The sequence below is a fragment of the Megalobrama amblycephala genome, linkage group LG13 (genome assembly GCF_018812025.1).
Source record: "Megalobrama amblycephala isolate DHTTF-2021 linkage group LG13, ASM1881202v1, whole genome shotgun sequence".
NCBI classification, from domain to species: domain Eukaryota; kingdom Metazoa; phylum Chordata; class Actinopteri; order Cypriniformes; family Xenocyprididae; genus Megalobrama; species Megalobrama amblycephala.
The window spans coordinates 30,627,339-30,650,070 of record NC_063056.1 but is presented as its reverse complement, the minus strand read 5'-3'; the positions used below and the strand labels follow the sequence as shown (position 1 = coordinate 30,650,070).

The following is a 22,732-nucleotide window of genomic DNA, read 5'->3' as shown; positions in this document are numbered from 1 at the left end:
TAATTTGCATTCCAAAGATTAAGGTCTTACAGGTGTGGAACGGCATGAGGGTGAATAATAAATGACAGAATTTTCATTTTTGGGTGAACTAACCCTTTAAATATGAGTCACATATTTCAGGTCTAAACAACCTAAACTCACCTAAAAAACGAATAAAACTACAGTTCGTGGTACAATAAGTGTAGTGTTAAAAAATACTGTGGATTTGCTCGGCCGCCATGACAGTGATTGTGAGAGTGATACAAACGGTGAAAAGGTAGTGTCACTAGAATATTGCACGACACTCAGCCAATCAGATTCGAGAACCAGAAAGAACCGTTGTATAAATATAATATAATATAATATAATATAAACTTTTATGTTAGATGTGATTAATCGTGGTTAATCGATTTGACAGTACTAGTTTATGCTGTCTGTGTCATTTGTGTGGGTAACATTGTGCACTAATAAGTTTATTGGTCATTTCATTTACATGTTTACCACTTGTATTGTTATGATGGATATCAGTAATGTTCCATCCAAAATAATATCCCATAATCATAATCTCATTGATTAGGAAAAATAAATCTTAGAAATCTCACCGCAGTGTAAATAAAAACTGGATTATAGATATGCAGTAGGTGAAAGTTAAATTTATTTACATGACTATGTAAAAAAAAAAAAAATAAATAACAATTGCAGCTTTATTATTATTATTATTATTATATAATTGCAAGATCACCTAAAATGTCACTAAAACCACCAAAGAGCTTTCCTAAAACAGACTGAAGATGATCTGCACCACTATTTAGTTCAGTTTAGAAAATCAAGTTTAATTTGTGTGGCACTGCTCCTTTTAGCCCAAAAAAACGGCCTTTGGTTTCGAAGGAGGCCATTGTATCTCCTCCATCGCCTAGCAACTATCACCAAGGCCAGCGCCTCATTGTTGCTGAGGCAAAGCGCTGCATGCACTGCATTGTCTGTATACAGATTCATCTGTACGCTTACATTACTCTATATTTCACTGAAATGCACTTAATGTTCAGGCATGTTAAAAACATGGGGATAAATAATGATTAAAAAAAAATCCAATAGTTCAGCTCACATATGTGAATGATCAAATGCATGGATGTGCATTGAGGAAAGCTCTTTAAAGAACACTCTAGCCTATAGAACAGATGAACTTACATACACTGGTAACAGAGGGCGGGACTTTTACTCTGAAAAGATTTTCAAGTAAAATTTCGCTGACGTCATTTTTACACAATATCCTTGAATAGCACCTGTGTGAAAGGGGGGGTTGTCTGTCTGTCAGCTTTGAGTAAAAAACATAACCCATGTCTGCAAAACCTACCCATTAGTATATCCACTGCTGACCAGAGACGCAGAGCTTTCCTCGTGCCCGGGGCCCTTCAGGACCGGCCGCTTTTGAAGAGACAAGACTCCTCAGGAACCTCAGACTCTGGACCATTGGTCCTAGTCTTTCCAAATCAAACCTGTAGTTTTGTTCCCCAAATTTTCAGCTAAAGCACCTTGGAGTTTGTATCAGTACTCCATTCATCTGGCCTCTGTTTTATTTTCAAGTGCCGCCGAGACTCCAATTATCAGCGGGAGGCTTATTTTTCCTCTTCTTCTTTTTTCTTTTCCTATTTTTCTTTCTTTTTCGTCAAAGGCAAGCCCTTTTGACTATAAACTGATTCCTTTGAGAGACACACAATGGCTGTTCGTGGTGAGTACCAAGAGTTTTATGTCATTTCATGTTGTTGTGATGTGAGAATGGTGATGTGCACGAACACACCTGGATATACGCTTTGTTTGAGATCAATTCTTAATTTGAATTCATCCGTTTTTGATCCACTCTTTTAGGTACCCGGCTCTTAAGGACTTTAAATGTGTATTTCAGAACATATGGACCAAGTTAAGGTAGAGACAGAAAAGGAGTTTTCTACAATCTCTCACTTATTGTAATATCGAGCTAATATCCTGCGTCAGGAATTGACACGAATGTCCCTATACATCATTCTGGTAAGTTTTTATCAATTTGGAGGTAGAAAAATGCAATTTTTGTACTGCACTCTTAGAAGAAAAGGACTTTAAAGGCTTCTGTCAGGTGCTTCATATATATATATATATATATAGAACATTTTTTGGGTTCCCATCATTGGATCATTTTATGGATTAAGTTTTAATGGATTTAATTTTAATGAATTAAGCACCTCGTAAACATACTTTATCACTATAAAAAATGAAATAATTCGGCATAAAGTGTTCTTTAAAAAAAGAGTCAAGAACCTTAGGGTTCCGTATAGAACCCACTGAACCTTTTTTTCTAAGAGTGGAACTACTTTTTGAGATGCTGAACGTTACATTTTAATGGTAATGTTTTATATGTATATAAAAGTCCTTTGCTTTATTCAGCATTGTCAAATGGCTCTGATTATTGGCATTTGGCATTGAATTTCAAAGAGATGCTGATACAAAAATGTGCTTTACGAAGGCTGATATGAAAAGCTCGCTGTAGTTTATTTATCTCGCTGTACAAGGAGAAGGTCAGTGCGGACTAACGGCGTGTCCCTCAAGCCCGTGTGACCTTCAGATGAAATATTACATGGTACTGGTGATGTGAGGTGACGGCGGACAAATGATTGCTTCATAATGAGTTAAAACCCAGACAGATGTATAAAAAAAAAACATTTGTGCTCAGATGAGATAGTGACTGCAGTCTGCAGGCCATTGACAGAAAGAAGATGCAAATAAAATCACGACTGGAGAGTTTGAACATGAATGTTTTTGTAAGCTCTGATATCTCTAATGCATGCCTCTTTTAGTTGATGCGTTTTTGACCATTTTTGGTGATAATACCAGCTTCTTCTGTGGTTTGTCGTCTGAGATGTTTTGATGAAGTCTATTGCAGTGTGGAAGACTAGTGATTTTGTTGTTTTTATTATCTAAGAAGACAACAAGTCATAGTCTACCTCACGGCTCTGAGATGAATGTCTGCGGTGCACACAGAAAATAAACCGAGTTTATTTATTTACACTGCCCTCTGCTGCCAAACCATATGACTGACATGGACTGAGAATATTCATTTGGAAATAAATTTGCACAAATTTCACTGTGTGGGTATTTTAGATGTCTGTGAATGTGCGTTGTATGTTTTATTCAGGGTAGCTGAACTATAACAGTGTTTCTGTCATTTTATATTCTCATATTATATTTTATATTTTATTTATTCTCATTTTATATTTTATATCTCAGTTTTAACTGTTTCCTGACATCAAATATTGTTCTGTGGGAAAATCAAGAAAAGAGCTGGTTAGAGAAAATGGCAAACCTGAGCTCTTCTCTGAAATGTTTTTATAACATTATTTTATTTTTCTCATTTTTTTTGTCATGTCTTCAAGAATTCTGATATTTTGTGATTTTTTTTTTTTTTTTCAATGTTCTATTTTAAAAATAAATAAATAAATAAATAAGTTCAGATATTTCAGACACAAAATGGCAAATTTAAGTGATTTTTGCACCATTAAAATATATAATTTAGGAATTTCTTTCTACTTTTGTGTAAAAAAAAACATCTGTTCATATTGATGCATCACTGATTCTTGAGACGTGGCACAATTTTATTTGCTATTAGGCTAAAATAGCAACATTTCTACTTTAAAATGAATCGTAATAACACCGTTTCATTTATTTTTTTATTTATTTAATAAAATGTATGACATTGTCACTCATTCAGAACCACCTCTCCAATATTAAATATAGATGCAAATACATAAAATTATGAAAAAGAATTATAAACATTGCTATAAGAAAGGATAAATATGCCTAATTATATGAGTCTGTGTTCTTACTTTTTAAGAACACATTTAAAATATCAGGTAAATTAAACACAATCTTCATCCTTATTGTTTTTATCTTTCATCACATTTTGTAAAAGTAATTATTTAAAATAATTTCAAATATTACAACTATAATTTGTCAACTTGAAAATGTTTGGATTTTTACATGATTTTCCTCATTTTAGAGAAGCCCTAAAACAAAATGGCAACTTCATTTATTACATGCGAGATGTGCACGGAAAAACACTTTTTGAGAAAATGGAAGGAGGAGATAGCAGTGACCTTTGAATCCCTTTTATTATTTAAAATATACATAAAGAGACCAAAATGAAAGAAAAATGAGCAATGGTTGGTGATTCTATGGGTTTACTGAGGCGGCAGGATGGCTTTGGTCTTGTCAGCCACAAACTTGAGGACGTCTTCAACGTGGGTCTGGACCATGCCGGCCAGGGGGGCGACCTGAGCCTGGACGGAGGCAGCCAGAGGCTTGATGTGCTCTTCAATGTTGCTGGAGAGGGGCTTCAGCTGCTCCTGGAGCTTCTCAACCATGGGCTGGAGCTGGGCTCTGCTCTGCTCGAGGTAAGCGCTGCAACACAAACCAAAAGAAAATTCATTAATAACATAAATTAAATTGGATCATAATTGTGTTGATCATTTAAGTTCACAGTTAAGATGACGATGGACGTACTTTGCCTTGTTGGCCAGCTCAGGGCCCTCGACGTTCTTCAGATTGTCCACGAGGTCCTGGAAGTACTTGGCGATCTTGTCCAGCTCAGCAGGAGCGTCTCTCTTGACCAGAGATACTGACTCAGAGCCTGGAGCATTAACAGAGATGTTTGATCAATACAGTCTTACATCTTCAATGGCATTGCTCTCAGCTGCTCAAGCTAAATCAGGTGAAAGACTCTATGGCTTTTACTGTACGTTTCTACAGGACACTTTGTTATGTTAAGTACTTTACAGAGTAAAGATAAAATATCCACCACACATACTGTGTCTCTTTAACCCCTAGACCAACTGAGTTGCCATATTACATACACAAAATACAATATATTGAGAGCATCACAAGATTTAAAGTCTCACCAATGGCCAGAGCAACAACAAGGACGGTGATGAGGGAGAATTTCATGGTTGCAGTTTGGCCGAGAGTTGCCTGAATAGAAACAGACAGTAATTCATTTCAGTTTCTGGTCAGATTTCTCCTCGACATGACCATAGATGTAATGTAGATGTAATCTTACCTTATGTCCAGGGGTTCTTAGACCTGATGGTGTGATGGTGTGTTCTCCAATGAGCCGTGGGTTTTTATAGTCCCAGGACACTGGGATTCCACCCGTACAAAGGGTGATCTGTGCTGATGAAATCATCCATACTCACTGAACCTTTAGGCTTTACCTGACACTGAAGTGATTCAATCAAAGTTCAACAGTAATCTGTGTTTGTGCTTAATTAGTGCATTTTTGTGGCGTTTCAGTCACATGATGATGTAATCAGTGCAGTGCTTTTGTGAGTACAGAAATAACGCAGGGCTTATTTACAGTCCGTATGTAGACTGAAATGAATGTGTTTCTGTCTAAGCACTGAAAATACTGTTTTAGAATTTGATTTAAATAAATGTATACCCCAACTTGCTTGTGTAGTCATTTCTTTGACTGTGAGATGATGTGTTATATTTAGTTTTAATGTCTGAACTATGTCCAAATATATCAGCTTTTACTTAAATGTTACTTTAATGTCTTTTATTGTATGAAACTGTCATGTTAATGTTTTTGAGTCTGATCTAGCATGTATAAAATATTTTAATGCAGTAAAATTAGAATGAAAGCAGACTAAGTGACGCATGGCAAACCTTTGTTTCCATGAAATGCTGTTTTGTTTTAATAACTTCATTCCATTGCTTTTATTCTTTGTCATTTGACATTGGAATACAACAACAAAAAAGCTTAGAGAAGCTAACTTAAAATGACAAAAATCTAAATTATATTTGTTTTCTATGAAATTACAATTGTATTAGGATTACAGTATTAGAATTGGAAAGTGATAATTGCCTTTTCTGTTTTAATATTGAAGCTAAAAATAAATGCATTTTAACATGCGTTTAAAATGGAATTTCATTTTACAAAATTATCTGACTATATGAACGGCAAAAACCTGTTCTTAAGCACGAGTCAGGAACACACTCGTTGTTGCAATGGTGTTCTGAGGGGTTTTAGTGTGTTGCTATGAGGTTGCTATGGTGTTCTGGGGACGGTTGCATAAACTGCTAAGACTAGTCTTACAAGTTAGTCATCAAATTTTTCTTCAAGACAGTTCATACGTTTTTAGAGTTAGTTACATAAAAACACAGATTGGCCTAATTTGATACCAAAAAGTAAGACTGACTGCCTCTTTACTAACGTATGTAATGCAGAAAATGTCCAATACATGGTTAATACGACTAAAGCCCTGGGTATACTTTTTTTACGCATACGCTAGTAGGCGCACAGCCTTGCAAGTATTCTTCATTTGACTCGTACGCATACACAGGCGTTCGACGCATGCGCAGTTTTGAACAATCTTTCACAACCCATGTAAACAACTTTGTATTCTTTCATGCTAGAGTTGTTCAAATGAGGGTACTTTCTAACCTCTTCGCACAATCTCTCGTCTTTGTATGCCTCCATTGCTGTAGCTTGCATGCGTTCTGGTTTACTCTGTTTAAGCAGTTTTTCTTTGACCTTGTGAATCGACGCCTCCAGGGCCATGGGTGCCACCTTGTGGATAAACTAATTTCTGCAAAAAAAATTAAATGCGCATGTGTGATCCTGCGGTGCGCGTACAGTATGCATGTACAACTTCTGATGAAGAAATTCGAGTCACGCGCACAGTGCGCTGACCCTCGCGTACGTGTAAAAAGTGAAGTACACTTTGGGCTTAATAAAACAATTATCTGTGTTAAAGCCAGTTGATCCTAGTCAAATCAGCTGTGACCACCACGTATTGTAATTTTATGATCGATTGTCTTATTTCTAAGATAAAAGTTAATGAGGTGGTTGTGTAAAAATAAGTTTTAAAAAAGTGTTAAATTTCATGTCAGACACATGAATGACCAGCCAGCACAGAGTGATCACTTTTTAATCCTTTTTATTATTTCAAACATACCAGCTTACATGAAGAGAGCATTCCCTGCGTTTTAGGGAAGCCCTAAAAACAAAATGGCTACTTCATTTAATACATGTGAGAGAAAATGGAAGGTGGAGATAGTACAGTGACCTTTAAATCCTTTTTATTATTTTAAATATACATAAAGAGACCAATATGAAAGAAAACTATAAGCAACGGTGATTTCTCTGGGTTTACTGAGGTGGCAGGATGGCTTTGGTCTTGTCAGCCACAAACTTGAGGACGTCTTCAACGTGGGTCTGGACCATGCCGGCCAGGGGGGCGACCTGAGCCTGGACGGAGGCGGCCAGAGGCTTGATGTGCTCTTCAATGTTGCTGGAGAGGGGCTTCAGCTGCTCCTGGAGCTTCTCAACCATGGGCTGGAGCTGGGCTCTGCTCTGCTCGAGGTAAGCGCTGCAACACAAACCAAAGAGAATTCATTAATAACATAAATTAAATTGGATCATAATTGTGTTGATCATTTAAGTTCACAGTTAAGATGATGATGGACGTACTTTGCCTTGTTGGCCAGCTCAGGGCCCTCGACGTTCTTCAGATTGTCCACGAGGTCCTGGAAGTACTTGGCGATCTTGTCCAGCTCAGCAGGAGCGTCTCTCTTGACCAGAGATACTGACTCAGAGCCTGGAGCATTAACAGAGATGTTTGATCAATACAGTCTTACATCTTCAATGGCATTGCTCTCAGCTGCACAAGCTAAATCAGGTGAAAGACTCTATGGCTTTTACTGTACGTTTCTACAGGACACTTTGTTATGTTAAGTACTTTACAGAGTAAAGATAAAATATCCACCACACATACTGTGTCTCTTTAACCCCTAGACCAACTGAGTTGCCATATTACATACACAAAATACAACATATTGAGAGCATCACAAGATTTAAAGTCTCACCAATGGCCAGAGCAACAACGAGGACGGCGATGAGGGAGAATTTCATGGTTGCAGTTTGGCCGAGAGTTGCCTGGACAGACAGAGACAATAATTAATTTCAGTTTCTGGTCAGATTTCTCCTCTTAAATTTCTAGTAAGAATCAACAACAGAGCTCGACATGACCATAGATGTAATGTAGATGTAATCTTACCTTACGTCCAGGGGTTCTTAGACCTGATGGTGTGTTCTCCAATGAGCCGTGGGTTTTTATAGTCCCAGGACAAGTTCAAAGGGTGATCTGTGCTGATGAAATCATCCATACTCACTGAACCTTTAGGCTTTAACTGACACTGAAGTGATTCAATCAAAGTTCAACAGTAATCTCTTTTACTCTTTGTGCTCAAATGATGCATTTTGTGTTTCAGATCACATTATTACTTTTACGTGCGAGTGTGTGTGTATATATATATATATATACATTAGTTAATAGTTTTAGTGGGTATAGCTCATTTTTAGTAAATATTTCGGTAACTTTATTTTAGGGTCTTTTAACTAGTTGCTTATTATCCTACATATTACTATATATTGGCTGTTTATTAGTACTTATAAAGCACCATATTCTACATTCTTAATCCTACCCAATACCTGAACTTAACAACTACCTTACTAACTATTAATAAGCAGCAATTAGGAGTTTATTGAGGAAAAGGTCATAGTTAATAGTGAATATGTGTTCCCCACACTAAAGTGTTACCAATATTATTGATTTGATTTTACTAGACGTTTTCATTGTATTATATGGAAACAGTTTAAAAGGTGAGCTAATCCTAATAAATCTATGATGCAGAGTAAACTGGGGTCTGTGGAAAAAGGTCTGTTTGAGAAAACAATGTAAAAATGAAAATAATAATAAAAATTAAATTAAAAACGAAATAATTTTTTGAATATATTTTACACATATTTATAATATTAATTTTTAATTGTAAAAATTGTGTGTTCATACATGAAAAGATATAGCTGCCTTTTAAATTTTACATTGGGGTCCCTGGCACAAGGATGATCATATTTGGGGGTTTGTGGCATCTAAAAGATGAAAACCGCAGTCTGACATAAGCCTACTTTGAAAGAAGACATGTAATGACAAACAATCAGCAGACACCATCATTTGTTTTTAATCATTTTGTTCACTGTCCGTATGGATTGTCTTTCTTTTTCAGTTCAAAACCCACATGATTATTTTACCTGGTGTCTTGAGGTTTCATCCTAAAACATTCTGAGCTGGTATTTCCCCCTTATGCTTTGACTTACACGTCAACACAGACCAGCTCAGCCGTTATTTTATCACAAACTGATTGGGATTATCTAAGAGTGTAGAGTGGGGAAAATATACAGTCAGGTATTCTTGGTTATCTTGTCCCCCTTTGTCATATAATGCAACTATTGGAGTCCAACGTTAGAAACGAGCGCTGAACTTTACACTCAAGGAACAGATCGTTTTGAAGTGGGCCTTGTTTAACCCTCTACAGCACAGCGTTGCCCTCAGGCAACGGAAAGTTTTCTTAAGCCCTATGTTTAGTAAATTTTTCTTTAAATGATTACAACTAATTAGAAAGGTTGAGATTTAAAGGTGGGACGTCCTGTTCTGACACATGGTCACAGGAGCACATGGTGTGAGAAGAAGGCAATATTATTTCCTTTAGTAATCATATATAAAAAGACATGAACTGTACATAAAAAATATGTGTGCGTGTATGAAGGTGTAGAGAAGCCTTTTTTTTATTTTGCATGTTAAGTAATTCAGTTTCTCTTTTTGTTGCCTCAGGGCAACGTTGTGCAATAAGGGGTAATTTTCAAGGATGTTTTGGGCAATACCTCACATTGGCAACAATGTATTATAAGAAGGGAAGATGCAAGATTCCTGGGTGTGCAGGAACACCCAAAGTGATGTGCAAAAATTGTAACATACACCACTATGTCACAGCAGAGAAGAACTGCTTTTTGAAGTTTCGTACAGAGTGAAATCTTATTACATGAAGTACATTATATGGCATAGCACACTACATGATGCAGACCTATGCATGTATCAAATTCAATATATCAATGTCTTTCAAGTGTTTTTCCCTTTTTACCTAATGATTTCTTAATTTTTTTATTTTTTTTTTATATAAATAAAATGTTCCCAAATGAACCAAAAATTTATGTGGAATATTTTTTTTTTTTCATGTGCCATCAACATGTGTGCAGTAGAGGGTTAAGGTAGATTTATAGAATAATATCATGACTGTTTTTTTGTTGTTGTTGTTGTTTGTTTTGTTTTTTTGATAAAATGTTTAATTCCTGACCTGTTGTTTGTTATTTATATTGGGTTTTTATTATAAAATTCAGAGACAGAGTGTCCTCCAATATGCTACGACCTTCTCCGAAACAATAGATGGCGAAGTACTCGAACAGCATGTGACGCAAAGAAGACGAACAAGACGCGTGTCGCAGTGAGTGTTCTGCGCATGCTCGCGACGCACTCTCGTTCACTCACAAGCAGCATCATGGCGGACGTACTGGATCTTCATGAAGCGGGGGGTGAAGACTTTCCTATGGACGAGGATGGCGACGGTACAGTGGTTATTTATATTCAAACAGTCCATACGCAGTATTATTTTTAAAATGATCTAAAACCACCTGTTTATTTGTGTTGAATGTGTGTAATACTCGTGTTTATGCCCGGCGGGCCTAGTCATATTAGCACGCGTGCTAATAGTTAGCTAATTCAAACGAATCGCGCGCTGTAGTGATACTGCTTAATTTTGTTGCCTTGCTTAGGATTTAGTTTTTATACGTTTTACATGTTTTCGTGTTTATCGTAGCCAAAAAAAAAAAAAAAACATTGTTTGGTCATTAAGGATACAGGCTCTGATGTACAAGTTCAACATCAGCGTTTGTATTCATTCATTAGTATTATTCGTGGGAATCTTCTATTAGTTTATATTATTTCGTTTATATTTATATAGTTATCTTCAAAAAAGGTTCACGCCGATGTTGTTAATACTTTTGAAAACATTGTAAGAGTGATCATTTTTCTTTTGTTCACCTTACAGAGAGCATTCACAAGTTAAAAGAGAAAGCCAAGAAGAGGAAGGGTCGTGGGTTTGGATCAGGTAAGTCATCTCTAATCTTGTGTGTTATGCATTTTAATTAATAGTGCTAATGATGTTTGCTGCTTTATTTCACAGAGGAAGGAGCGAGATCCAGAGTCAGAGAGGACTATGACACAGTAGAACAGGATGGAGATGAGCCTGGCCCTCAGAGATGTAAGTGTAACTCGCAGAACTATAAATCACATGCAAGTGGATTATGCAAATCACAGAATATCAATATATTTTATGGTAATGTGGCATATCAGCATCTGACATCTCTTCCTTGACTTTTGTGACCTCATGATAAAAATTATACAGTCCAATATGTTAAAAGAGAAGAATTTATAGGCATGGATAGTAGCTGGTTTAACCACAACTGACGATGTTTGGTCACTTATGGTTGCAGCTGGAAGAGAGAACTTTTATGTCTTGTAGTTTTTGAACCGCTTTTGATGTGTGTTTTGGTGTCGTTTCAGCTGTTGAAGGATGGATTCTGTTTGTGACTGGTGTACATGAGGAGGCGACAGAAGAGGATGTCCATGACAAGTTTGCAGAGTTTGGAGAAATCAAGAACTTGCATTTAAATTTGGACAGAAGAACTGGTTACCTTAAGGTCAGTTTTTTTTTTACTGTGCTTTTTTGTTTTGCACTATTTATTTGTAACTTTTTTTTATGACTGTGTGTGTGTGTGTGTATATATATATATATATATATATATATATATATATATATATATATATATATATATATATATATATATGTATATGTGTGTATATATGTATATGTGTGTGTGTGTATATGTATATATATATATATATATATATATATATATATATATATATATATATATATATATATATATATATATATAATAAAATAGATTAATAAATAAAAATAGATTTATATATATATATATATATATATATATATATATATATATATATATATAAATCTATTTTTATTAGGGTTTGCACGACTACTGATTTCTGTTAGTCGGTCGATTTCTTATCAAAACAATACTCGAGTTACTTGACTACTCGTGGTTCATGCTACTGTAAATGAAAAGACATGAAATAGTTCTTATCAATACATGTTTATTAATTCATAGCCCAATGCAACATAAGTAAACTCTCAAAACATTATGACATTACAATTTTAATTTTCATGTAACAGAGTAAAGCCAAATAAATAGCTGCACATTTTAATCCTAACATTCGCATCGTATATGCAAATTATATGTACATGGCTGCATGCAAACAGTAATTTAATAATAACTTATAATGATAACTTTAATATTTACCAAGTTTTCAGCAGTACGAATAGAATCTCACTTCAACCGACTTGATGGTTTATAGACTAACACAAGTCATCACCGCTATCGTCCTCTCGCCACACGCGGGCTTTGGTCGAGCTCATGGATCACTAGTTTGCATTTAGAAATACAAGCGCATCGAGAGATCAGTAGTGAGGGAGAAGTTCATGCCTTTCATTTGACGCAATGTCCGCTTTTAGAGAGTCGTAGAGAATTCACCAATGCTCGTTTGCTTGGGGGTGTGCGTCTCACTAACGTTTGCCTTTGTTGTTGGATGATTCAATTGTATCAATTGATAGATTGCCACCTGTGCAATAAGTCCATTCGTGAAATATCCTCACTGGACTCCAGAGAACACGTCTCCTCTGCTCTAGAGTGACGAATCACGCTTCTCTGTCTGGCAATCTGATGGATGAGTCTGGGTTTGGCGGTTGCCAGGAGAACGGTACTTGCCTGACTGTATTGTGCCAAGTGTAGATTTGGTGGAGGGGGATTATGGTGTGGGGTTGTTTTTCAGGGGTTGGGCTTGACCCCTTAATTCCAGTGAAAGGAATTCTTAATGCTTCAGCATACCAAGACATTTTGGACAATTTCATGCTCCCAACTTTTTGGGAACAGTTTGGGGATGGCCCCCTTCCTGTTCCAACATGACTGCGCACCAGTGCACAAAGCAAGCTCCATAAAGACATAGATGAGAGAATTTGGTGTGGAGGAACTTGACTGGCCTGCACAGAGTCCTGACCTCAACCCAATAGAACACCTTTGGGATGAATTAGAGTGCAGACTGTGAGCCAGGCCTTCTCGCCAACATCACTGCCTGACCTCACAAATGCGATTCTATAAGAATGGTCAAAAATTCCCATAAACACACTCCTAAACCTTGTGGAAAGCCTTCCCAGAAGAGTTGAAGCAGTTTATATATATATATATATATATATATATATATATATATATATATATATATATATATATATATATATATATATATATATATACAGGGAGTGCAGAATTATTAGGCAAGTTGATTTTCTGATCATATTTTTTTCCCAAGCACATTTTACCAATTCCAATCCACATCAATCTTAATAACTACTATTAATATTGTTTTTAATCATTTATAAGTGATATATAATTGTTCATGAAGGCTGGAAATGAAAAATGCCTTATATTCAGGTGTGCAGAATTATTAGGCAAGTTTTCTTTTACAGGCAAAATGAGCCAAAAAAGAGATTTAACTCAGACTGAAAAGTCAAAAATTATTAAATACTCATGAGAAGGACGCAATACTAATGCAATACTAGAAATTGCAAAGTTAAAGCATGACCAAGGGACAGCAAAATGCTCATTGGGTCAGCGGGGTCAGACAAAAACAGGTGGAAAAGAAAAGACACATGTTAACTGCAAAATAATGAAGAATTAAGTGTGAAACCATCAGGAACCCTTTAGTCTCCAGCGCCACCATTTTCCAGAGCTGCAACCTACCTGGAGTCTCCAGAAGTGCAAGGTGTTAGGATCTCAGAGACTTAGGTTAGCTAAAGAATCCTAAAAAATGACCTGCACTTGATAAGAATCACAAGCTGAAGTGTTATAAAATACATGAAGACTGGGTTTTAATAGGGCTTATAGACAGACCGCTTGAGAGTGACTCCTGATGGACCAGCACCACATCCTCTTGTACCACTGTTTGAAGAATTTATCCAGAATCTGGCAGTAAGGTGTTTGAGTTCACTTTTAGTCCATCTCTTATCCTGAAATGTCTGTCTTGCAGAGATGGACTAAAAATGATCTTCCAAAACTTACTGCCAGATTCTGGAAGATAAATTCTTCAAACAGTGGTACAAGAGGATGTGGTGCTGGTCCTTCAGGAGTCACTCTCAAGCTGTCTGTTTATAAGGCCTATAAAAACCCAGTCTTCATGTATTTTATAACACTTCAGCTTGTGATTCTTATCAAGTGCAGGTCATTTTTTAGGATTCTTTAGCTAACCTAAGTCTCTGAGATCCTGAGACCTTGCACTTCTGGAGACTCCAGGTAGGTTGCAGTTCTGGAAAATGGTGGCGCTGGAGACTAAAGGGTTCCTGATGGTTTCACACATAATTCTTAATTATTTTGCAGTTAACGTGTCTTTTCTTTTCCACCTGTTTTTGTCTGACCCCGCTGACCCAATGAGCATTTTGCTGTCCCTTGGTCATGCTTTAACTTTGCAATTTCTAGTATTGCATTAGTGTTGCGTCCTTCTCATGAGTATTTTGACTTTTCAGTCTGAGTTAAATCTCTTTTTTGGCTCATTTTGCCTGTAAAAGAAAACTTGCCTAATAATTCTGCACACCTGAATATAAGGCATTTTTCATTTCCAGCCTTCATGAACAATTATATATCACTTATAAATGATTAAAAACAATATTAATAGTAGTTATTAAGATTGATGTGGATTGAAATTGGTAAAATGTGCTTGGGAAAAAAATATGATCAGAAAATCAACTTGCCTAATAATTCTGCACTCCCTGTATATATATATATATATATATATATATATATATATATATATATATATATATATATATATATAATTAATATTAATATTAATATTAATATATAATATTAATATATAATATTAATATATAATATATGAATGAGACTGAGAGAGATTGGATATATAAATGGATATATACAAAATTTCTATTTTTTTTTTTTTTTTCATATAAATGAGGGGTGCAGGCTTTTGTCCACCAGATGGCAGTGTTTTAAACAGAACACAATCAGATTTTTTTTCTCATCTTGACCATCTTTTGACAGCTTTCTTGTGCTTAAGTATTCCAATAGATGTTGTGGACAATGTTCAGAACATTATTTTCCATAAGGGAGATTTCTTTTAGGTTAGTTAGTGTATGGTAAGGTTGCAGCAGCTTTACATGTAGTCTCAGATGTAACGCCCACAGAAGTTTCAAAGTCGTCATCTGATTTCCAGGAGATGTGTTATTGATTTTACATTTCCATTGATTTTACATTTCCACTTCTCTAAACATGATGTGGAACAAAACAAACTGTGATTGGTTGCCTTACATGTCGTTCAGACATCCTCTTGGGTGTTCCTTGGTCAATGAAAGCTGCGGCGGAGTCCAGACATTCTGCCATCAGTCTGAAGTTCTGGCTACTCGAGACTACTTTTCATGTGACTAGTGATGTGCATCTTCAGTTGTTTGTCTGCTCAGGGACGTCTGATAAACAAAAGTGAATTCCATTAGCATTTTTTTTTTTTTTTTACTTTAATGTGCACATGTGACATGGAGTTCTTTGGTCAATGCATCACATAAGTCATCCAAAATAGTGTATTATTTTACAAAATAATTTATATATATTTATAAAATAATTACAAATTTCAACTGTGGTGTCCTGGTCCATTTGGTTGTGCTCCATCTAGTTGATCACAAGATGCTCTATATGCAGTGTGATTTTGAACATTTTGGCTATTGCGTTTTATTTGTTTTCATTGATTTTTATTTTATGCATGTCTATCAGCCATTGAGAAACCCATATTGGTGGATCCTCACATTTGGGCCTTTTTTTTTTATCTAGAAGATTTGTTTTCTCAGGTCAAGCTGACACATGTTAATGCACAAAATGTTTAGTTTGGCCAAAGGATGTGAAAGACAGTTGTGGATCCAGTCAACCCAATGGAGAAACGTCCTTTTGGGGGCTTCATGTGTTGTTTGAAACATTATCTGGCAAATAATGAGACTTGTTTTTTTTTATAGGGCTATGCACTGGTGGAGTACGAGACTTACAAAGAAGCCCAGGCTGCGATGGAAGGGCTGAATGGACAAGATCTTATGGGGCAACCAATCAGCGTTGACTGGTGCTTTGTAAGGGGACCGCCGAAGAGCAAGAGGAGGTGAGTTAGTTTCTCATGCTGTTAGACTGAATTTAAATACTCTGACTGTTTCACTCTCTCACACAAACTTAATTTGTAGTGGAGATTTGTCTTCTATTGCATTTGTTAAAGATACAGGTTGTAATACCACATGACTAATGGACCAATGTGCTTTCCTCTAGGGGTGGAAGGAGGCGCAGCAGGAGCCCCGACAGACGGAGACGCTGATTTTCCCCTTGTTTGCCTCCAGTGTCTGTTCCCCAGCCAGTTTGGCATTATACTTTTTAAGACAGTTTGGAGTCAGATTGAAGTGTGTTTTTCTTTAAATGAGGATTTTAGTGGTTTTGGGGGGTGGTTTTTTTTTTTTTTTTTTTTTTTTGTCTTAATTGTTAGTTGTTCAGCAACTGTCTGTAAGTCTTTGTTTTATTAGAGGACAGATTTTGCTGAAGAATACATGTTGAAGCTGTTGGTATTTTCCTTTTTTTTTTTTTTTTTTTTTTTGTAAAAAGTGACTGTACACTTTAAAATTTATGTAGATTGTCATGTCATTCTCTCATTGAAACCTGTAATGAGTAGTGATTTGTATATTTCCAATAAATTAATTTGGATTAAAATCTTTGTTTCCTGCTTTGCATTTTGTTTTTACAGTTTTTACTAAGAATTTACAACTTTACCCAAATAAATGCAGTACTAAAATGGTAGAAATACAAAAAAACTAACCAGAATTACACTGATATGCCAAATTCTGTGTAAATCTATCATTGACTTGCATTTGAGATTATTTTTTTTTACCCTACTGTTATGTTCAAATTTTGGCAATGACTTCAATGTGAATCAAATTAAAATGTATGAAAAATGTTTATTTACTGTTTTCCTCTCAGTGTCCTTTGACAACTTTTTTTTTAATTAAATAGGCCATAATATGACTTTGATTTTTGTGTACATTGTTAGTCATATTAATTCTACAAATATTTGATACTTTTACCTAGTTTTAATTAACTATATATATATATATATATATATATTTTTTTTTTTTTTTTTAAAGGCAAAATGATTGATACTTATGTCATCGGAACTTGAATTTACCCAGCAGAGCAATATCATATCTCTATTATGAAATGTTTTAAACCACTTGCAGTTTTCCACAGAAAAGATAGGCGTTAACTTGTGACCTCTGAGGTCATGCTTGCATGAACGTGGGATTGACCAGACAACATGCTGATGACATTTTTCCAGTATCAGCAAGTTACAATATGACTAAGCCGGTCCCCCTTAAATAATATAGTTGCTTATTGCTTTGTCACAGGTCCGATTTACTTTCATAGGCTCCTCGAACCGATGCCCATCATATGTACTATGCGGTTAACCAACCAGCGTGGAATACTGAGCTCCCACTCTCTTTTCACATTTGCCCTTTTCTGCCCAGAGGCGGGGCTTAATAGGGAACTCCTACCGCTATTGGCTCACGCCTGTGCCCGTCAAACTCAACTCTCTCTCTGATTGGCCCAAACGGTCAGTTGACTTTCCATAGATGGGCGGATTTGTAGCGCCTCGGTTGACATTGTTGTTGTTGTGGGAGTAAGAATGTACTTAGTCGTCAAGTCTTTTTAAGACAACAAGCAAGCCGTATTTTTGACATTTACACAAAGCTGAATAACATTACCTCCGGAGGAACTGATTTTCTGCGAGAGAAAAGTCCAGAGTGGGAGGAAATGAGAGAGAAATTCCGCGAGGCCGCTCGAGGTAAGCGCGCAACTGCATTAGCTTTAGCTCCGCGAGCCCGAAAAACCCTCACGAGCGTTTTGTAACGGAACCGGGTCGATTTTCCTTAGCGGCTGGGTGCTGTTGATGAAAGTAAACTGTCCGTTATTTCCGCCATATCCACAGTTTGACATCAAAATAGATGTTTTCTTTTGGAAAAACTGTATGAAAGTAGAGAGTTAATAAGGGAAAGTTGGCCGTTAGGTCATGTTTTAGGCTGGACACTCTGAGGGGACGGTGAACGAATGGATGACCCTCATTTAACTGCTGAAACTAGATTAACTAACAGCCACAAACTATAAAAGTTAATTACAAGTCTTACTAATCGCTTTTAATTGTGTATAACAAGACTTGATCCTCATCTTCTAGGCTAACGCAGTATTTGTGCCTCAGCAACTTTGAGATACACTCACTGTCCGCTAGCTGAGCAGCTAACTAACTGGTCAAGCAATGACAGTCTGAAAGAAGGGCAAATTGTGTAGTTTTAAAGGTTTATATATTAGTAAGAACTGTGTTAAAGATTGTTTAAGAAACAATTATCTGGCAGCCTATGGCTGTGGCCACTCCTTTCAGCCCAGTGACCCTTCATGCTTGTCATGTATGTGTGTTATGTACTGCATCTGCTGACCTGTGTATCACATTTGATTGGCATTTGTTTTATAGACTGTAGCTTATTATATTGTGTACAATGTGTGTCCCATTCTGGTTCATAGTGTATATTATATACAGAGTGTTATATGCTGACCTGATCTGCATCCTCACTTGTTATCTTCATAAGATTATATTAAGCTGAAGGTCATAAAATTGCAAATATTTATATTTAATCAGAAGAAGACTATGGTGTGTGTTTGTGTGTATAATTTTATTTAATCATTTTTGTCCAAAAAAAAGTGCAATTTTAGCTGCATTAATATATTTTTATATGAAAATGAGTTTAACTCCTTTAGAACTGAACAACACTTTTGAGAAATATCTAACTCCAGCCATGTTTATTCGACACACACATGGGCACTGCCATGTTGACTTTACATCATGCAATTGACTGATAAAATATTCAAAAATATAAGCAGTCTTGGCTGGAGTGTTTAAACCAACAGTGATGTCAATCCTAGACACCAAATGACATCAAAAACTTCATACATCCAGGCAGATAGATGTCAGTAGCCAGGTTTCCATTACAGATTTGTGCAATTTGAAGGGTAATGGAGACATAACTAATGAAAAGTAGAAAAACCTCTGGTACTCTTTTGAGAAACAAGAGTTGGCTAAATGCAAACATTTCAGCACCTTCAACTGAACTGTTTTGTTGTGTGATTGCAGTTTCACTAAGATGGGTGCAATGTTTTTCACTGACCCAAATGTGTATGTGAAATTGTAAAGAATTTAATTAATAATCTACTTTTTCCACAACTGTCCTACTTATTGCGTCTTTCTTCTTCTGGTGGAATTTGACAGACTTCAGAGTGTGACGCAGTCATTACCGAACCCCGCTTAAAATGAAAGCTGTGGGCACTTGCTGCCATGGTTTGATTCCCTACAATGTGTGGGTACGGTTACACTCGGCTCTGAATTATTCAGCTCTGTATTTACAAGCTCTTTTGTCAGCTTGTTGTTTAGTGAAGGCAGCCACCCCTAAACATGAAAGTAGGACATGAAAACAAAGTCTTGGGTTTTTAGACAGTTTGGAGCTTGTTTTTCTCTTGTGTGGACCTTGAAAATAATCATAGCTAAGCCTCCGTAGTTTAAACAGACCCGTTCTTCAGCCTCATTATGACTTTTTGTACTTGCACAGCTGACACGAACATTGACATTAACTTTCTTTTCAACATGATTTTAAAGCATTTATTTGTGTAAGGGAGAGTATGTTGTAGATGTTGTTTTTCCACCAACTTTTTCTTTTCTCTAGTACATTTCAGTAGTTCATGAGCTGTTACAAATTAAGTTTTAAAGGGAACCTATAATGCCTCTTTTACAAGATGTAATATAAGTCTCTGGTGTCCCCAGAATGTGTCTGTGAAGTCAGCTCAAAATACCCCACAGATCATTTACTATAGCTTGTCAGATTTGCCCCTATTTGGGTGTGAGCCAAAACACACAGTTTTTGTGTGTGTCCCTTTAAATGCAAATGAGCTGCTGCTCCCGGCCGCCTTTCCAAAAGAGGGCGGAGCTTTAACTTCAGTTGCTCAAAAACGACAAAGCTGGAGAATCTCACGCAGCCAAAATAACGATTGTCAGTAATGGTGATCAGCCTTACATTGTTCAAACCGGAGTCGACACTTATGGAGAGACTCAGAAAGAAGTTACAACTTTTAGAATGAACAGTTAGTGGATAGTGATTAAACTCATCAACTAGCATGTGCCGTCATGTTAATCTTTTGTGCAAATCCAGTGTTGAATTGACCCTCGTTCGTGAAGCAGTCTGGCGTAAAATGACGGTATGGTAACGACACTCTTCCTCTTCTCTAAAGCAGCCCAACATGGCCTCACCCCCTTTGTTGCATGTTCTCAGGGGGCGGGGTTTATGTAAATTTTGGGGTTTGTGATGTCGCTAACCCAGGAAGAAGCTTGTTGTAGTCCCTACCAGCCATTTGTTGTGGTCCTTAAAAAGCGATTTCTGTAAAAGAAAATAACTCCCTTTGCATTGAACTTTGAGCATCATAACTTTGCAGATGTTATTTATGCTCTAACAGCAACATTACATGCTAACTAAAGTTAAAAAAGTGAAATCATAATCAAGGACCCCTTTAAAAGTAGAAATATTTCATGCAGTGTCTAGATTAATGTGAAGTCATGAAAGCGGCATGCACAATAATTACAATACAACTTAAAAAATGTTCTTTGGCGTAATTTTAGATTGAGTTTAGCATGTCACACCCCAAGACAGGTTGAACTAAGTGAATATTTTTGTTTTATGTCTTAACATTTTAACTGTGCTGTCCTGTTAACCCATAGTTGTCTGTTTGATTTTAGGCTCTTATTTTAATTCAGAATGTTCATACTAATATAATGATAGTGTGTTGCTCTTAGGTTTACATACACTGTTCTATCATTGTTTTACCAGGCTTACAGTTTACACAGTACCTCAAAGGCCTCCTTTAATACTAGGAAAAGTGTGTTGTTTTATGTATGGTTTGCAGTAAACAGGTTGAAAGTTAGCTACATGATCTTAGAGCTTTTTGCTCTGAGTCATACTCTATTTACAGCACACCTGAAACTGAAGAACAAGAGTGGACTGTGCTTTGGAGTTCTGTTCTCCATTATTTGTTAGTCTGCTACATGGTTGTGTCTCTGCGACGTTATTATTGGTTTTGGGAACTTTTAATTGTTTTAACAGTTTAGAGAGTGTGTTAATAATGAAAACATGCTGTTATTCATGTTTAAGTGGTCAGCATAGTTCATCAATAGAGTCAGGAATTGTTCAATAATCATTATTTGGGTTGGGCCAGTTTGCGGCAGTGTGCATGTTTGTTATAAGAATGTTTTACTGTCACTGTTTTAAAAGTGATAGTGGTACCTGCCCAAGATTATTGACGTATGCTCCTTCAGACACCTGATAACCGATGCTTATATTCTGTGCTTCACATCACTCTGTATTTGTGTAATTCCTTATTTCATTTATTCATTTTTCAGAGCTAATTGAGAGCTGGGTGTCAGGTAAGAACCTGCAGGTACTACTTGTTAATTATGAAAATTTAAGTGGTGTCCCCTCACCAGTGGGTTTGAGAACAGCAGGTGAATGAGGGCAGGTGGGGCAGAGACTCCATATCACTTACAGTCTTATCCAATGAGCCAAAAGGCTCCCACAACAATCATCTGCCCCAACAAACAGACATCATATTAAATTGATACAAGACCCTATTAGACGTTTAAATGTAGAGAAACTGTTTTTGCTTTATGTTGAGTCAACATGAGCCGGAAGCCATCAGCAATGTGCCCTTGAGCAAAGCACTTGGGTCTAGCCGGTTGATCCGGAGGTATTGAAAGTGTTTGCTGAGTGACTGACCGCTCACATTATGTCTAGTCAGAGAGCATCGTCTCTGACTTGTGTTTCTTGATGTTAAGCTAGGGGTGGATGATTAATCGAAAAGTAAACGAAATTCAGAATCTCTAGCCGACATAATTTTCCCATGCCGGTTATTTAGTTTTTTTAATCCTGTTAATACTTTCCCCTAAAAAACATACTACCGTGTGTGTAATCATGTGACTACGCCCCGTCCATGCAGCGGCATGAAAGCAGCGCGAGCACTGAAGTAAGATCACTTTCGCTTGCGTCCTCACAAAAGTTTGTCAGCTGTATGAGTTTAAAGGCTTGCCAGTTTGAACATTCAAGTGATTTTACACTATTGAAGAACAACAATATGGAAAACACCTCACTTCAGTGCCCGCGAGCTGTTTTCTGTGACACAGAGGGCTGAGCCGATCCGATCCGTGTTGTGTTTTGACAAGGTGCGAGATCACTTTCACTTGCGTCTTCACTAAACTTTGTCAGTTGTATGTTTTAAGGATTGCCAGTTTGGACATTCAAGCAATTTTAGACCCTGGGATGTGTATCATTATATTGAGCTACTGCGCTGATGCATTGTGGCACACAAACACTCATACAGACAGTAGCTGCACATCACGTGAAGATTGCGCGCAGAGAGGAGCGCAGAAACTCATTCTCAACGCTGTCCTGTGATTTATCACTGAAGTAGCTTAGAAACTCAAATTATAGCATGTGTTTTTTTCTGCTTTTGAAGTAACTACTTACAACCCACAGCTTCACAATTAAGTGAGACGGTATGACTTATTCATACGCAATCACT

At 36.6% G+C, this 22,732-nt stretch overlaps 4 protein-coding genes across 7 annotated transcripts in view; 2 read left to right on the top strand and 2 right to left on the bottom strand.

The window, feature by feature from the left end:
* Positions 1–4,099: 4,099 nt before the first annotated feature.
* Positions 4,100–6,465, bottom strand: LOC125244117 (type-4 ice-structuring protein LS-12-like). 2 transcript variants are annotated; one of them, XM_048154091.1, is made up of 5 exons: positions 6,449–6,465; positions 5,063–5,170; positions 4,905–4,974; positions 4,510–4,636; positions 4,100–4,407 (listed from the first exon to the last, which is right to left on the bottom strand). In XM_048154091.1, the coding sequence occupies exons 3-5, from the start codon at positions 4,948–4,950 to the stop codon at positions 4,188–4,190; spliced, it is 393 nt and encodes a 130-aa protein (XP_048010048.1). In that variant the 5' UTR covers positions 4,951–4,974; positions 5,063–5,170; positions 6,449–6,465; the 3' UTR covers positions 4,100–4,187. The 2 variants fall into 2 exon arrangements, with proteins under 2 accessions (XP_048010048.1, XP_048010049.1); XM_048154092.1 differs by lacking the exon at positions 6,449–6,465 and having other exon boundaries at positions 5,063–5,188.
* A 462-nt stretch (positions 6,466–6,927) lies between these two features.
* On the bottom strand, positions 6,928–8,148 carry LOC125244118 (type-4 ice-structuring protein LS-12-like). The gene is made up of 4 exons (XM_048154094.1): positions 8,064–8,148; positions 7,873–7,942; positions 7,478–7,604; positions 6,928–7,376 (listed from the first exon to the last, which is right to left on the bottom strand). Exons 2-4 carry the CDS (start codon positions 7,916–7,918, stop codon positions 7,157–7,159), a joined length of 393 nt encoding a protein of 130 aa, XP_048010051.1. The 5' UTR covers positions 7,919–7,942; positions 8,064–8,148; the 3' UTR covers positions 6,928–7,156.
* A 2,156-nt stretch (positions 8,149–10,304) lies between these two features.
* On the top strand, positions 10,305–16,780 carry rbm8a (RNA binding motif protein 8A). Its single transcript, XM_048153745.1, has 6 exons — positions 10,305–10,462; positions 10,945–11,004; positions 11,080–11,157; positions 11,460–11,596; positions 16,051–16,187; positions 16,349–16,780. Exons 1-6 carry the CDS (start codon positions 10,357–10,359, stop codon positions 16,392–16,394), a joined length of 564 nt encoding a protein of 187 aa, XP_048009702.1. The 5' UTR covers positions 10,305–10,356; the 3' UTR covers positions 16,395–16,780.
* Positions 16,781–17,623: 843 nt separating this feature from the next.
* The window catches only part of otud7b (OTU deubiquitinase 7B), a 28,313-nt gene continuing 23,204 nt past the window's right edge, over positions 17,624–22,732 (top strand). Inside the window, exon 1 of one of the 3 annotated variants that reach the window (XM_048152301.1) lies at positions 17,624–17,909. The gene's annotated coding sequence lies outside the window, so the exon portion shown is untranslated. The remainder of the gene's footprint in view (positions 17,910–22,732) is intronic. The other 2 variants (XM_048152300.1, XM_048152302.1) reach the window with 2 other exon arrangements.

Bases quoted from the DNA above. Each gene is read 5' to 3' on its own strand.
- LOC125244117 (XM_048154092.1), bottom strand. From the start codon at position 5,188: ATGATTTCATCAGCACAGATCACCCTTTGTACGGGTGGAATCCCAGTG. The intron at 4,975-5,062 runs GTAAGATTACAT...GTTTCTATTCAG, and splicing joins TAAGAACCCCTGGACATAAG to GCAACTCTCGGCCAAACTGC. The intron at 4,408-4,509 runs GTACGTCCATCG...TTTGTGTTGCAG, and splicing joins GAGCTGGCCAACAAGGCAAA to CGCTTACCTCGAGCAGAGCA.
- LOC125244118 (XM_048154094.1), bottom strand. From the start codon at position 7,918: ATGAAATTCTCCCTCATCGCCGTCCTCGTTGTTGCTCTGGCCATTG. The intron at 7,605-7,872 runs GTGAGACTTTAA...TTAATGCTCCAG, and splicing joins CGTTGTTGCTCTGGCCATTG to GCTCTGAGTCAGTATCTCTG. The intron at 7,377-7,477 runs GTACGTCCATCA...TTTGTGTTGCAG, and splicing joins GAGCTGGCCAACAAGGCAAA to CGCTTACCTCGAGCAGAGCA.
- rbm8a (XM_048153745.1), top strand. From the start codon at position 10,357: ATGCTCGCGACGCACTCTCGTTCACTCACAAGCAGCATCATGGCGGAC. The intron at 10,463-10,944 runs GTACAGTGGTTA...TTCACCTTACAG, and splicing joins TATGGACGAGGATGGCGACG to AGAGCATTCACAAGTTAAAA. The intron at 11,158-11,459 runs GTAAGTGTAACT...GTGTCGTTTCAG, and splicing joins TGAGCCTGGCCCTCAGAGAT to CTGTTGAAGGATGGATTCTG.